Here is a 15,505-nt window from a genome sequence, read left to right as displayed (position 1 = left end):
TTTGTCATTTGCAAATATTCTTCGCTTCTTCCACATTCATACATACCCGACGATTATTACGACTCCTAACCCGGCCGCTTTCAAGTATTTGACAAAACTGATTGTGCCAAGTTTTCCTCGGTCTTTCTTTGCTTCTTTTCCAACTACATTCGCCTCATAAATTTGTACATGTTTGTTTTTGTACAATTTGTCACATGACCAAACCATCTCAACACACCTTTCTTAATTTTATCGATAATGCCTTTCTCAGCCTTGCATTTTTCCTTATTTCATCATTCGAACATCTATCAAACATCGTTTTGCCACACATTCGTCTGAGGGATCGCATTTCGACTACATTCAGTCTGCTTTCATCATTCTTTTGCCAACTCCATGCTTCGCTTCCATACATAAGGGTTGGAACCAGGACTTCGTTTTGTACTGCCAGTTAAGCATTCGCTGATAGATTTATATTTGCTAAAACTGTTTGATTGTTTATTTTTAAATGGTAATATTTGAATTACAAAAAAATATTAGATAAACGGATGGAACAGGAAGATAAGAGAAATCTATCACAAACATCCGTATAAAAAAAATTGTTTGTACATATACACAGCTTTTAAATTAAATCCATTATGCTTTTGATTAGATCGGTCGGCTGTTTAAACCTGTTATTGAACTGTAGACGAAATGAGTGGGAAGGGTATTTAAGAGGTAGAAATAAGGTCAAAGAGAGATCTTTACGGTAGATTGACGCGCCGGCAGATACGAAAAGGAAGCACCGTTTAATAATGGGGTAGGAATGACGCGTTCCATCCCCAACCACCCTAACTAATTTTCAGGCGCTTCTCAAATTCAGTCCAGGAGGTGGTTTAGAATTCGTTTATTCAATGCCCCAAGCTCTATAAAAGGCTTTTACTCATTCAGTATTCCCACTACCTTGCACTAGCTTTGAAAATAAATTAATGAATACCATTTACATTTCAATACTGACATCTAAGAACAATTTCTTTACAATTTTAATCCTTTTCATTTCATTAAATAATGTAAAAAAAATGGAAGCAAAAAAGCGATATTCAATAAATTTATGTATTTTTTAAATATACATATTTATTCATAAGAACGAAAGATTATGATTATTTTACCATACAAATCTTATCGAACAGTTTAATGTTGTGATTTAAGATTTTATTAAAAAATACAATTTACTAACTAATCATCACTCCGGTTCCCACCAGGGGTAGGCAGAGAGCATAACGCCACGCCATTCTGTCTTTGCAAACAATCTTTGCCTCTTCCACATTCATGCATACCCTCAAACATACCCCCTAATTATTTCGACTCCTGGCCTGATCAATTTTTAGTATTTAAAATACTTGAACATTCTAAGATTTTCTCGGTTTTCATCTGCTTCTATTACCAGTCACATTCCTCTCATAAATTTGTTCTTTCCTCACTCATTTGATTCACATGCCCAACCATCTCAATACAGCTTTATTAATTTTATCGATAATGCTTATCTCAACCTTGCATTCTTTTTCTACTAATCACCATTCGAACATCTATCATACATTATTTTAACATAAATACGTCTAAGAGATCGCATTTATAATAAATTCAATGATAATCTATTTTGACTTTCTTGTAATCGATCAAGAAATTCAGGTTTTTTCTTTTGCCAATGAAATAGTTCTTTTCAAAGTAATTTCACTTTATTTATAGAGAAAGAAAAATAGATTACAAATTTATCGGAGAGGGCGAATTAATTATTTTCATTACGATAATGGTCACCTTGCTGAAATAGCTCAGATCTCCTAAAATATTTGTTTTCAGATAGGAGCTGTAGAAAATATTTACATAATTATTAAGATTATTTATGAAAAGTGCAGGTGTAATTTATCTTTCCTTGTGAAAAAAATATTATGACGTTCTCAGAAAAGCGATAATTTTGCCATCCCGAAATGAATGTTTATAAAAGCGATAAATAAATAAGCATTTAATTCCGGCATATGTTTTCAATCATAGATTGATGCGTAACAGTCAAACTAATCATCGTGCCGCTTCTCCACAGGGGTGGGCAGAGGAAAATGAACCTAAAACCAATCTAAAAACAATCTTGGACTGCTCCAAATTCATGTATCTCTCCATGTATATCCGCCGATTATTCCGACTGATTATCCTTTTTTTGTATTTGACTGATTTTAAGTATTTGAAATATTTAATCATCAAGTTTTTCTTACTTTCATCCTTTATCTAACTATATTCGCTAGATAAATTTATTTTATTGTTCTTTTTTTCACTCAATTGTTCCTCATGCCCAAACTTTCTCAACATACCTTTCTTAATTTTATCGATAATGCTTATCTCAGCCTTGTATTCTTTCCTTGTTTCACTGTTCTTTCATTAGTAATATGTAGTTTTATGTAGTATTAAGCATTGATTGTTTTTTTATTCATACAGTAAACTTCCATTACTGTATGAATAAAAAAACAAACAAACTCTTGAAAAAAACAAATAAAAAAGTGCTTTTGTGATGTAATAATAACAAATGATAGTAAACTACAATAGCATAAATCTTTTTGCCGCATATTTATCAGTAAGATGACATTTCATCTGCATTTAGTCTACTTTCATTATTTTTCTGCCAACCACATATTCCGAAGCAATGTGTACTAGTTTCCCATCTCACGAAAGGAAGATTTGACAAAGTGCTCCCTTTAAAATGTCGTCACCTGTTTATTTTCCATATAAATTTGCAATAAAGACGGTAAATTACCTGAACACAGCGTCACGCCGACTAGAATGGAGACGATCCAAGCTGTCTTCCCCTTCCCTTCCTGGAAATATTCCAAAAACTCCACGTAGAAGATCCCGAAGGAGTAGGTCATCCCATCGGCTGAAACAAGGAACGCCAAGGTTAGAATAGATTGGGGTGATTACGTCACAACAATTAGGACCATTTCACCTTACTTTAAGGCAGCGTAATTACGGACATATTTTCGACAAAAAATAAAATAAAAATCTTAAAAACACAACAAAATAAAAATGGAACAAAGAATTGAGTCATGTAAATTTTTAATTCAACGGTGGTTTTCCCCCTTTTTGGAAATTGTATGCAGCGGATTATGTTTTAAAAAGGACTTATGAAAAAGCGTGATTCGGATAACAAATAACTCAATATTATGAGGTATTGCTCTATTATTATTATTACTATTAAGTTTTTATGTATAATATTGTACAAAATAAAAATAAAATTAATCTGCTTATCTTAATCTGTTATTTTGTTATTTTTATTGAAAAAATAACATTTAGGAGTTTTTAAATCATATTTTCATATGGTATACGGAGTGTGTGGAAGTTTTTGGTAAGTGAATGTAATTGACTATGAGTATTTTAACGTTTTAGTATTTAATAAACCCTGATGATGACAAGGTTCTTGTGGAAACCGATTGGTTAAAGTGTACTAATAATAAAAAAAAAAAGTGGTTAAAACAAAGTCGTTGTATTTTATAAAGTTTATAAAATGTGTCACAAAGTATGTGCGAAAAAAATTCAAGAAATAATGGTATTCATTTTGATTTTTCTCACTGCTTTCCGCCCTTCCGTTATTAGAATAAGTACGACTGCGGTCATGTGATCAATATTATAACCTGATAATTATTTTTTCCCGCTGCTGTGACAGTGTACCATGGCCGGTCCCTTTACCGTTTGCACCAAGAGGGAAAAAGGAGCAGTGAATATAATATGTTTTTATGATAAACCTTACTATTTCAATTAAATTACATTTTCTGGTAAGCCTAAAAGGGTTAAAATCAGGAATCAGGTTATTGCATAATGGGTTTAAACCTAGAAATTCTGTCTGTAATTCCATGGCAATAACTACAAATATAATTTCATCAATGGCCACAAACATAAGTTAAGTGATAAAGTATACTTTATTTTAAAGTGCCTGTTTATAGTTTTCGTAATAATTAAAAATCATACGTAAAATTCGTTATACGATATTCTAGACAGTTAAAATTTATTAAAAAGGATGGTAGAAATGGATTCAAATAGCAATAATGAACAAAGTATAGTTTTTTCATTACTTAAAAAAACAGTCGCATTGTGGTGATATCTATCCAGTTTTATTTAAAAAAAAAAAAAACTTTGTAATAACAACTATTTCGTAAATCAATTGTGACGCGTGCTTCGATGTATTCCAGATAACTATTAAACATCGTTTTATGGATGTAAAATGCATAAAATAAGGATAGAATATTTTATTCATCGTTATCATAAAAATCCTGGATATTCTAGACGGCGATATACTGATAAAAGTATCAAGTTGCTTTCTATGGACCATGAATGATTTTATCCCTGATTTAGTTTCTTTCAAAAACACTTGAATGTCACCTCTATATTTTTCATCCCATATATTTAATTTTACATCAGATGAGTTGACCTTTTAAATATTTAAAATTGCTTAAAGCGAAAGAAATTTATAAGAAAATTTAATCAAAACAAATTTACATAAGAAAAGTATTCATAAAAACTTTTTGTATTTTAAATTTGAAATATTTTTGATTTGAAACGTTTGAAGTATTTTCAAATATACAAAATTAAGATAATATAAGTATGTGAAAGCCTGATCATATTAAATATTAGACGGATATGTTGCCATATTAATGTGTAGATATTAAACTCTGCCAAATTATCCACCATTTTGTCCCACGTGCAATAAATAAAGCATGATTATTTGGGAACACAAGGCTACGAATCCAATTAACAAGTGTAAAATGCATCAATAACATATCTAGTAATATTTGTAAATGCATTTTAAAGTGTTAAAATATGAACTGATAATCTATATTTTGGGATGTAGAAATTTGAGAAATTGAAATGCGTTTAGCTTTTGAATTGTATTGAAGAGTGTGGTAACCCCAGACTATTCATATGTACTAACATTAATGGCATTAGAACATTGGTTTTTTACATATTTTTTTGATACGTCAACATAGATGAAAAATGAAATTGATTATATATCTAGGAGTTCCTACAGTTAGGGTAGTGTGGTTGTCAATCATGGGTAGAATGGTAAATGTTTGCACGTGTGTATTTTTTTTTTAATAATATTAGTCTCAAAGTACACAAGCGTACTCGTGTTGCTTTGAAAAAGTAAAAAAAAAACTTTATTTTAAGTTTCATAAGTCTTTCTCAAAACTAGCGTAAATTCACCATTCTGTTTTTTTTGGTCGCATTAGAATTTAACTAAAGGAATACATTTATTTATATAAGCTTAATTTAATTACAACTAATCTCACAACGAGTTTATTAAATTCGTTGTTATTTAACATTAAAATACGGGTTTGTTTACATTTTAATAAAACGTATATACTTTTAGTTTCGAACCTAAAAACCGAGTTACAATTCCTACATTATCGAAGACATCAATAATACGAGGGTAGAAATATGATACTGTAAAATAAATATAATAAAATCATAATTCTGTGATCAATTATATAAATTTTAACAATGACATGATTTGCGTGTGATGTTGATTGTTTTATACGATAAAAAGTCTCAATGTTGAAAAATAGTTTTGAAAAACAAACAATGTGTCTTGTGTACGTATATAAAACAATACTTCTTGTAAAATGCAGAATAGTTTATCGAACTTTAGACATAATGTTTTCGCGTCACGATTGCATGTTACAGTAAGATATTTTAGTGCAAAGTTACACAAGTGAGTAACAATGGATACTTTTACTTCATTTTTATGTCTGTGCTCTCATACTAACTCCATAATGTACCATGTACAGTTTGCTCATTTGTATCCAGTATTCGCAAACTGTTCTCGATTCATACCATTTGTACCCATTATGCCCTAATTTGTTATTTCTCTTCATTCGTTCGTCTTCAAGATTCAATTATTCGCTCTGCTATCTCACATTTTCACTCAGCAAATTATCTAAAAAGTTTTTCATCCCATCAAATTTATTTAATGTTAATGCAGATCACTTTATTTTTGATACGTTTAAATTTGGTGATGAAATCAATAAGTAAATTAAACCAAAAACATTTTGAATTTTTATATGTTATAATTTAGATGATATGCCAGTATTTTCGAATACACGAAATTGTATTAATAAAGCATAAATTTATATATATATTTATATAATATATATATATATATATATATATATATATATATATATATATATATTTGTATATATATATATATATATATATATATATATATATATATATATATATATATATATATATATATATATATATAAATATAAATGGTTTTTATGTTTTTATTTACCAGTTAACGTAAACCTGGTAAAATTGTTCTTAGATCTTTTTTAAGTACCGTAAAGTGGGTATACTTTGCACCATGGGTGATACTTTGCACCACCTTCTGTAAAGAAATTGTAGAGCTGGTCATCTCTGATACATGTCATTTTTCATTCTACTTTCTATTGTTTCTGATAGATGGCACTTCAATCTACTTTTTAGTTTACAGAAGTAACAGTCGGTCGCTATTGCTTCAATGCGTTTTTCCTGTCCGAACGTAAAGAAAGTTTTCTGTCTGAAAATTGTGTCCGAAAAAATCCAGTGGAATCAGTATACTGAAACTAGTTACAACAAGCGAGTGGTCTCTAAATCGTAGGTAGATAGGCCCTGCTTTTCTCAAATGCTGTATTTTTTAGTTACATTGTCAAGTTTTTGTAAAAATAATATTTTTTTAAGAACTGACTTGTATTGACCACATTTGGGGTAACATTGCACCAAGTGCAAAGTATCCACAAAAGGCCATAGTTAATTAATTTGATGAAAAGTCTTAAAACGGCTAATACAACTTGACATGTTTGCTAAATATCTATAGGTTTTGTGTACTTACATAATTCCTGATGGTATATTTTTTTCAAAAATGTCAAGAACACACAAACAGCGGCCTTATGTCAGACGATACTGCGATTTTACACCGAAGAGAGTGGAGCAGTGTTTGGAGGCCATTTGAAATGGTACAATCAGTCAAAGAAAGGCTGAAGAAAATCCCCAGAAGGACGATTAACTATAAGCTCAAAGGTCAGCACACAAAACCTGTGGGAAAACCTCCGATATGTGACAAGGGCGAAGAGCAATCCTTCGTAAACTGCATAGTAGACATGAGTGAGTACGGTTTCCCAGTGAGTGTTTTTAACATTCGCTACATTCTAATAGCCTATTTGGATAGATTTGGCAGAAGAGTACGAATATTAAAGAACAACGTACCAGGCTCTGAATGGATAAGATCATTTTTGCAAAGGCATAAAACCTTGACTGTTGCTAAAACTAGTCATTTGCTTAATCGGTTGCCATTAAAAGCGTATGACGATGACGTGCGCCGCCAGAGTTTTCAACAGTTTTTGGAAGAAAACAGATTCAACACAAAGAATTCAGTCTTAAAACGCAGGAAAACGATACCGATAGAACCAGGTAAGAGCATTGCTCACGATCCAAATGTCGAAATGAACGTTGACGAGACACAAATGCTACCTGAACCAACTACATCAATGATCCCACCTTCCGCATCGAAACTTCCAGCATATCTAGCATTAACTGATTATAGTTCACACGGAAGCTTTGAGGAAGAGGGAGAAGAACAAAAACGATGACTGAAACCAGTTATCGTATTTGTTCTTCCGTTTCATTAGGACCAGTAAAAAAGAAGGTGGGAGAATATGTCGTATTTCATTATGAAGGAGAAAAATTTCAGGGACAGATTTTGGAAATAAAGAAAGACAGAGCTGTTAAATCCATGCAGGAGAGTCTCAAATCGTGGAAGTGGCCGATGAAGGATGACTTTCTTCAATATTCTTGGAAGGATGTAGCGGGTTCCATAAAAGAACCGAAAATGCAATCCAAAAGAGGTTTCTTTACCGTAACGGAACTTGAACATATTTAGACCTAATTTAATTTTAATTCCTATTACCTATGTAGTACGATATGTTTTAATATCCACCTTTTATTTTATATAATTTTAAACATTCAGTATTGAAAAAAAAAACATTTTTGTTAGATTTTTCAATATTTTTTTTAAAAAAATTCTATCAAGTGTCTTATTTTTCCATAATTATACAATATTATAATCTGCATTTAGTAAACTGTGAGCCAAAACCCTTCATAAGGTGCAACAAAACTTGTAGGATAGCCTTTACTTTGCATCAATTTGGATTCTAGTACGAAAAGTGTAGAGAAAATATCATGGTGCAAAGTTGTACTTTACCCCGGGATACTTTGCACCAAAATATAAATTTAAAAAAAAAATACAGGCAAAATAGATAAAAATTTAAAAACATATCAGACATGTTACAGGTATATGTGTTATTACATTGCAATAGTTGAAACCTCAGAAAAAGTAATAAATCTGATCTGAATAGACAATTTTTTGAAAAAATGCAATATTTTGGTGCAATGTATACCCACTTTACGGTACCTCGAAGGTTACCAAATATGAAATATGGTACACTCATCCACTCCTTCAGACACAAATTGACAAAAAAACTAATTTCTGAGTGAAAAAGGCGTTACAAACCAGAAACGGAAAAATAGGCCCCTTATTTACGGTTTTCACCCTCTGAACCCCATTATACTACTTATAGTATGATATCCCATTACGAATAGGCCACTTTTATATTAAGCAAGCACGTATCGTAGATAACATTTCAGGAATTAAGCACTGTCTCTACTTTGATAGATGTAACATTATTAACATTTTTATGTGTTTAAGATTTACCCTTATCATTACAAAACCATATATTAAAAACGTGTTTCAATACATTGAACATAATTAACAAACACTCTACCTTTTTGAAACTTCGGCAAAATTAAAGAATTGTGCCCTTGGGATGTTGAGGGGTAAGAAAGGGGTGAAAACTGTATTTAAAAAAAATATATATAAGTAGGAATTTGAACAAAAAGGGCGAAGGTTAAATCATTGTTATATTGTTAAAAACTGATTTATCATTAGTTACATTTTTATGGATTTCTATTGTTTTAAAATTTTAAAGATTAAAACCTTTCATATAAATCATTTCTAATATTTGTATGTTCTTACAATATTATGTGCGTGTGATTGTTTTTATTTTATTTGTAAACTTTGATGGTCGAACTTCCAAATGTAGAATTAATTTTCAATAACCACGTTCTTTATAAAAACTTAATTAATATTTGTAATTTTTAAAGTTAAAACTTTTGAATGGATAGATATCACAAATGACTATAGAATTAGTTTACAAAAATGATTGTTTGCTTTTGAATACAGATCCATAGATTTTAGGTGCTCCGTTACGTATTAAATTTATAAAGTAAAAAAAAACATTTAAAAAAATATTCGTGATTGAATTAAGGATTTGGCATAAGGCATAATATAAAACAAATATACTAACTGCAATGCAGTAAAAATCTAGCTTTTTTTCCACTTAACAAAAATACAATCGGACGACTGAAGAGGAAAAAAAACAATATAGGTACAAATGTATAACATGTAAACAAACTTTCATGAGAATTTTATTGGAATCCAAATTAAACTCTAATTTGTTAGAGAAAAAAAAAATATTTACGATGTGAAAATTACGTCGGAAAAACATTAACGAACGAGAAAGTACTGCCTTGTTTACGAGAGCAAATGCTTTATACTGAATGGGTCTAAATTTCTAAACAAAACACACCTGATTTTTTAATGGGAACACAACAAACGAGAAAATTAGTATACTTGGCAATCTTTCAATGTCACGTCAATCATTTTTTGGTGATATTTACGTCCCGACACAAATAATGAACGCCTTGTCGCTAAACGTCAAAATACTTTTCCACCTGTTCACGTGTTTTCATGACTCAATTAAATAGTAAAATACACCCATTGAAAAACGCTCACAAAAATGAACATTAATAACGTTTATATTTGAACACATACATACAAAATTTAATGACCGGCTTTCCACTGTTCGGTTTGCGTGGGCCGCGGGCAAGTTTAAAGTATGAAGCTGTGGATATTTTTTAGATTTTTGAAAACACTGAATATCCTTATGATTCAAATGATTTGGGTTACGCTATGAGTAATTAGAGGATGTCATAATTAGGTCGTGTGTTTTAATATAAATATTTTTTTTAAATAACAATACCATTCGTATATGAATATGCACATTTGTGTAATTAAAATAATGTCAATAGCTGCTTTTTTTAAAATATTATTTTCTCAACATAAATGAAGAAGACTATAGATGTCTGGACATTTACAGGGGTTACGACCTGTCATATGGTGGTTAAATCGATCACTTTACACATGTTTTCACATTCACCATTCTACCCTTGATAAACATGTATCATAATACTTAAAATTCTGCTTAGGCAGAAATTTCTGCTTAATAAAAAGCTTGCCTCGTCCCACCATAGATGTCTCTGGTGAAGTCTATCAAGTTCGAGAGCTTTGTTTCGGGATTAATCAATATATCTAGAAGTTCCAAGAATTTGAATAGTATGGTTGTCAATCATGGGTAGAATTGATAAATGGTAAAGGTGTGTAAAGTGATCACTTAAACCAGCCTATGACGGTCATAAGCCCCGTAAATCCATAGACTTTCATAAATTTCTTCATGTTTGTTGAGATGTCAAAAAATAATAGGAAAAATAAATGTTACGAAAAATGAAATAACGTCGTTTTCCATTTGGCCGGTTCGTTTGAAATAGCCGTTAAACACAATTAAGGATTTCTGCCAATAAATTTCCAGTTTCTACATAGTTTTCTCTACCGTATGTATACCCTATCTCGTAATGGAAAAAGTTTTTCAATGCCAGACTCAAATATGGTATATATGTGTATTAAAATTATACGCTAAGTACATACTTGAAAAGCACTCACTGGAAGACTTGTGTAATCATGGGTAGCTATTACCATAACTCACATTATAAAGCAAAACTTTGATATGTGAATCACCCTTCATTCCTCTTATTTCCACAATATTGACTGGTAAAATGTGGGTCAGTTGAAAATTCTCGCTAAAGAGTCAATACCGGTTGAACTTTAAATAGTGATTGCGGAATCGGATCAATGGAATTCAATCAATTGAACTGAATCCAAATGATATGTACGTTTATAATAATAAATAAATAATGTGATAACTATAATTCCCATCAATTAATAATATTATAGCGTATTATTTAATTAATAAAAAAACATACATTATATTCCCGATGACTTCAGTCACTCATTTCAGGACAACATTATATAACTAGAAAGAAGTCTAGGGAAAAAAATATGTGAAGAAGTAAAAACATGCGAAGATAAAACAAAGATGAGGTAAAAAGTGCGATTAATGCAATGTACAAAGAAAAAAAAAGGGTAAAAACTAGATTTTATAATAATGTAAATATGTAAGTTAAGTAATTATAACAAACGGCGAAGGCATTACGTAAAAAAAGGAAGAAATAACATCAAATATAATTAAATCTGAAGGGAACTAAAGTAATCTGAGGAGCCACCACGAAAACATTACTTTCAAAATAAATTATTTTAGAGGTAAACTTGGAACACAGTAAAAGTAACAAATACAGACAAAATAATCTGTAAAACTAGCATGACTAGTTTTATATCACATTTCAGCATTTTTGTCAATTTTATCGTTAGTAACACAAATAAAATTTAAAACAATATTTAACTAAAAATCGATGAAAATATTTTCGACCATCTGGAACTCAAACCTGGGACCATCATGATGACTAAAAGCTCTAACTTTAATACTACAGAGGTGGACAATTTGTAGCAAGAAAATTCCATCCTTGATATTGTATATTATGGATACATACTTGTATTTTATTTCTTGTTTCGGTATTCACTTTGAGGTAAGATATGATAAAATTGTAAAAGAAAAACAATTGTTTTTTTATCACTTGAGTTTATTTTATTACGACTAGTTTCGGAAGATATGATTCCATCTTCAGGTCTAAATGTTAACGTTTACAAACACTTGTTTTTTACCACTTGAGCTTATTTTATAACGACTGAATTCGGAAGCTATGCTTCCATCTTCAGTTCAAAATGTAAACTTTTACATTTAGACCTGAAGATGGAAGCATAGCTTCCGAAACTAGTCGTCATAAAATGAACTCAAGTGGTAAAAAAACAAGTATTTTACTTTTACAATTTAATACATGCTTGTGTATTAAATAATGCCTATCAACACATCAACAAGGATGAACAAGGATGTGGAAATCTGGGTATTTAAAGGGCTTCCGACCTATCATAGGCTGATTTGAGTGATCGCTATACCTAATGTAACAATCATCATTCTACACATGGTTGACAGCCATATGACTCAAAATTATGAATATAATTTATTTATTCATTAATTGACACCCTCGTTCCCATGCGAGTTATCGGCACCGTCTATGCAGGGGCATGCATTCCGTATAAGCAGAAAAGCAGTGCATATCCTATCTTACCCGCGCGACATATAAAAACGAAACCAGTACCTACCCTACCTTACTAAGTAGTACCAGCTTAACTTACTACCTACCTCTACTGCCTACCCTAGAAAGTAGTAGGTACCTAGCTTACCTTACTATTACCTACCCTAATCAATTTTCTGTGCACGCCACTGCGTCTATGGTTGAGTTAAGCAAGCAGAAACCTTTCATGAAGGTCTCTTACTACATAACTTTTATTTTTAGAAACACAATAATATATTATATACCGTATTCAATAAGCCACGAAATCCTTATACTACAATACTTTAACACGTTTGGGTTACGTGTTTTCCTTCCAGGTAGGAAACTTAATAAAAGGATAATAGAAACGAGGGAAGTAAAAGAGATGTGGCGTAAGTACATACGGCAATAAGATCAAGTAAAGTTGTAGAAAGACGAAAAACCCGTTATATAATACGAGTACTGTACCCACAAACATGTAACATAGAAATAAGCCCCGTTTTATTAAGTTAGAAAGAAAGGGTATAAAGTGTGTGGAAAAACTGGTAAAATAAATAATAATTACGTTCTTAGTTTACATTCACGGTTTACATCGAAGAGGAGTGTCGGAAAAATAATGAAACAGAAATTTACTGAAAATCATTCTTAAATATTTTTTTTAATCATAAGTATAATACATTTTAGGTTTAAATTATTTCGGTCTATACTACATATAAAAATAACTTTGCATCGATTTGACGCGGTGCTCCATGCACCATTGAAGGCGGATAAGAGTAAAAAGAAAAATAAAGAATAAGGTTTTTTAAAGGGTTATAACTTGTCATTGATGGGTTCAAATTATCACTTTATAACTCTGTAACATTTAACATTCTACACACGACTGGTAACCATTTTTAAAAATTTCCAATTTGAATTTGAATCTAATAGGCATTTTTTTCATCTCTAAGATTTCAACATAAATGAAGAAGAACATTTTATTCACAACATTTTGAGTGTCTCCAAATGTTTGTTCACAAACATTTACTATGTTGAGATGTTTAAAATGTCAAAAAACTCCTACGTGGAAAAAAACAGATTTGTGAACACTAAAAAATGTTAAAATATTTTTTTGTATAATAAGCAAAGTATTAATAATATAAGAAAGGCCAGAATAAAGAAAATATGCGAGATCGAAGATGTTGTAGGTGGGGAAGGCAACGAAGGAGACAATGGTGTGTGCATGTGAGTAGAATGGAACCATCCAGGCTCCCCCACATGGCACTGTACGGCCAACCCCAGGGCAGACGACTTCCGGGCAGACCACCAAAGAAATGAATCGACAGCTGGGAATCGACGAGGTTAATCCCTCTTAAAAACAGTCCACAAGGCCTACACCAAGCAGAAGAAGAAGAAGAATAAGAATATTGAAACGGATATTTAAATGTTATTGTATCCGCTTCATTGCAAGCAGGTGAGAGAATGCAAAGGATTCATCTCTCGAATCAAATTCGCTACCGGGTCGTGAGCCGGAGAGCACCGGGACGGCGACGCTCGGCGCCCGGACGTCGACCCGCGACGCTATTTCCAACTGAACTCAGACTACAAAAGGTCTCCCGACTGCAGGCGGAAGTTGCCATAAATTCTTAAAGTTCGCCCTGTGTCTGGGGCGCAAGCGAACGGAAAAGGCTTAAGTAAACTAATCTATCCTCTGTGGACTTTTGTCTGCCTCCATAGTGGAGTGCTTAGCACGTTTGGCTAAGCACTACATCATATACGTACTGCAAGTCTCGAGTGCATTTCTCAAGGTAGTCAAAATAAATACCAAGAGAAATTTTGAGGAAATTTGGAAAAGCATATTATAGAGCCATAAGCGCAAAACTTATAATATTGCATTTATAGAATAAAACCATCGACGTCACGTCAATATAATCAGTGCCCCCAGTAATTTGAGAATAATTTTATCGAGATATTGTTTATAAAAGTATCAACAAAAAAAAAATATATATTTTTTTCACAATATTTTGGTGAGTCCAAATTCTTGTTTACATGTAAAGTGTAAAGTTGTCACATGCAAAGTGTAATGTTCATGTATCAAGTGATCTCTTAAATAGCTTATGACAAGTCATAAGCCCTGTATATGCCTTCCATTTTTTTTCATCCATGTTAAGATATCAAAATGTAATTTTTTCAGTTTACTAATGGAAACACGACTAGTTTAGAACTACATATGTTCTTATCAACAGGTAAAAATACAAACTTTTCAAATTCATAAACACTGTTCAATTCAAACATTTTTCAATTTCTGATAAATATTAGGCAAAAAAATGTTATTGAACTCTCTGAAAATATAAAATGCAACCTGTTTTTTTAAAATTCATCGTTAAAAGGACGAATCGCACATATAAATTTATTACAATCGTAAATTCACACTATTCTCGCCCATAAATTTCCCGATATGTTATTATGTTATATGTTATATAAATAGGAAGAGAGATACCAGAAGAGATGTGGAATTGAAAGGAAATTGGAGTATTGGAAATAGGATATTAGTACAGGGAACATCTAACAATGAGAGGACAGTCGAATAGGAAGTGGTCAGGAATCTTCATGTGTGGATCACATTCATAACTTGGGTTCTGCGTGATTTGATAAAGTCCTTTAAAAAGAAGTGGCTGTTAATAATGTAAATTAGCTTAAAATTGCGAAAATTTATGGCAAAATGACAGTCGAAGAACAGTTAAAAAACAGAGTGATATATTTAAACTATTTTTGTTATTTATGCAAGTTTTGTACTGACATTTCTTGATTAAACTGCATTTTATATTTAAAAAACGGTTTTTTACACTTTTATGTAATTTGACCAGTGACCAGGTTTAGTTAATACCGACATCGTTAGACTGGTCCAGTCTAGCACTAATCTGATGATGTTGGTTTTAAAGAAATCCGGTCATTGGTCAAATAAAATAAAAACAGGAAAAAACCATAAAGTTGCTGTTTTTTGTTGTTAAAAATCAATCGTTAAACACCATTCATAAATTCCGCCACAGACATTATAATTTAACTAGCTATGAACATGTAATGATTCATCGTT

General features: G+C 31.4%; 1 protein-coding gene across 2 annotated transcripts in view; it reads right to left on the bottom strand.

Annotated features, from left to right (window-relative positions):
* Positions 1 to 15,505, bottom strand: part of Mct1 (Monocarboxylate transporter 1) — a 56,205-nt gene that overhangs the window by 11,558 nt on the left and 29,142 nt on the right. For both annotated transcript variants that reach the window (XM_088265698.1, XM_088265700.1), the window contains exon 3: positions 2,756 to 2,875. In XM_088265698.1, the coding sequence (XP_088121824.1) occupies positions 2,756 to 2,875 (120 nt within the window). The remainder of the gene's footprint in view (positions 1 to 2,755; positions 2,876 to 15,505) is intronic.

The sequence above is a fragment of the Brachycentrus maculatus genome, unplaced genomic scaffold (genome assembly GCF_059751285.1).
Source record: "Brachycentrus maculatus isolate JH-2025_06_01 unplaced genomic scaffold, ASM5975128v1 h1tg000257l, whole genome shotgun sequence".
NCBI classification, from domain to species: domain Eukaryota; kingdom Metazoa; phylum Arthropoda; class Insecta; order Trichoptera; family Brachycentridae; genus Brachycentrus; species Brachycentrus maculatus.
Note: the sequence above shows the minus strand (reverse complement) of the source record. Positions and strands in the feature narration are given on the sequence as shown.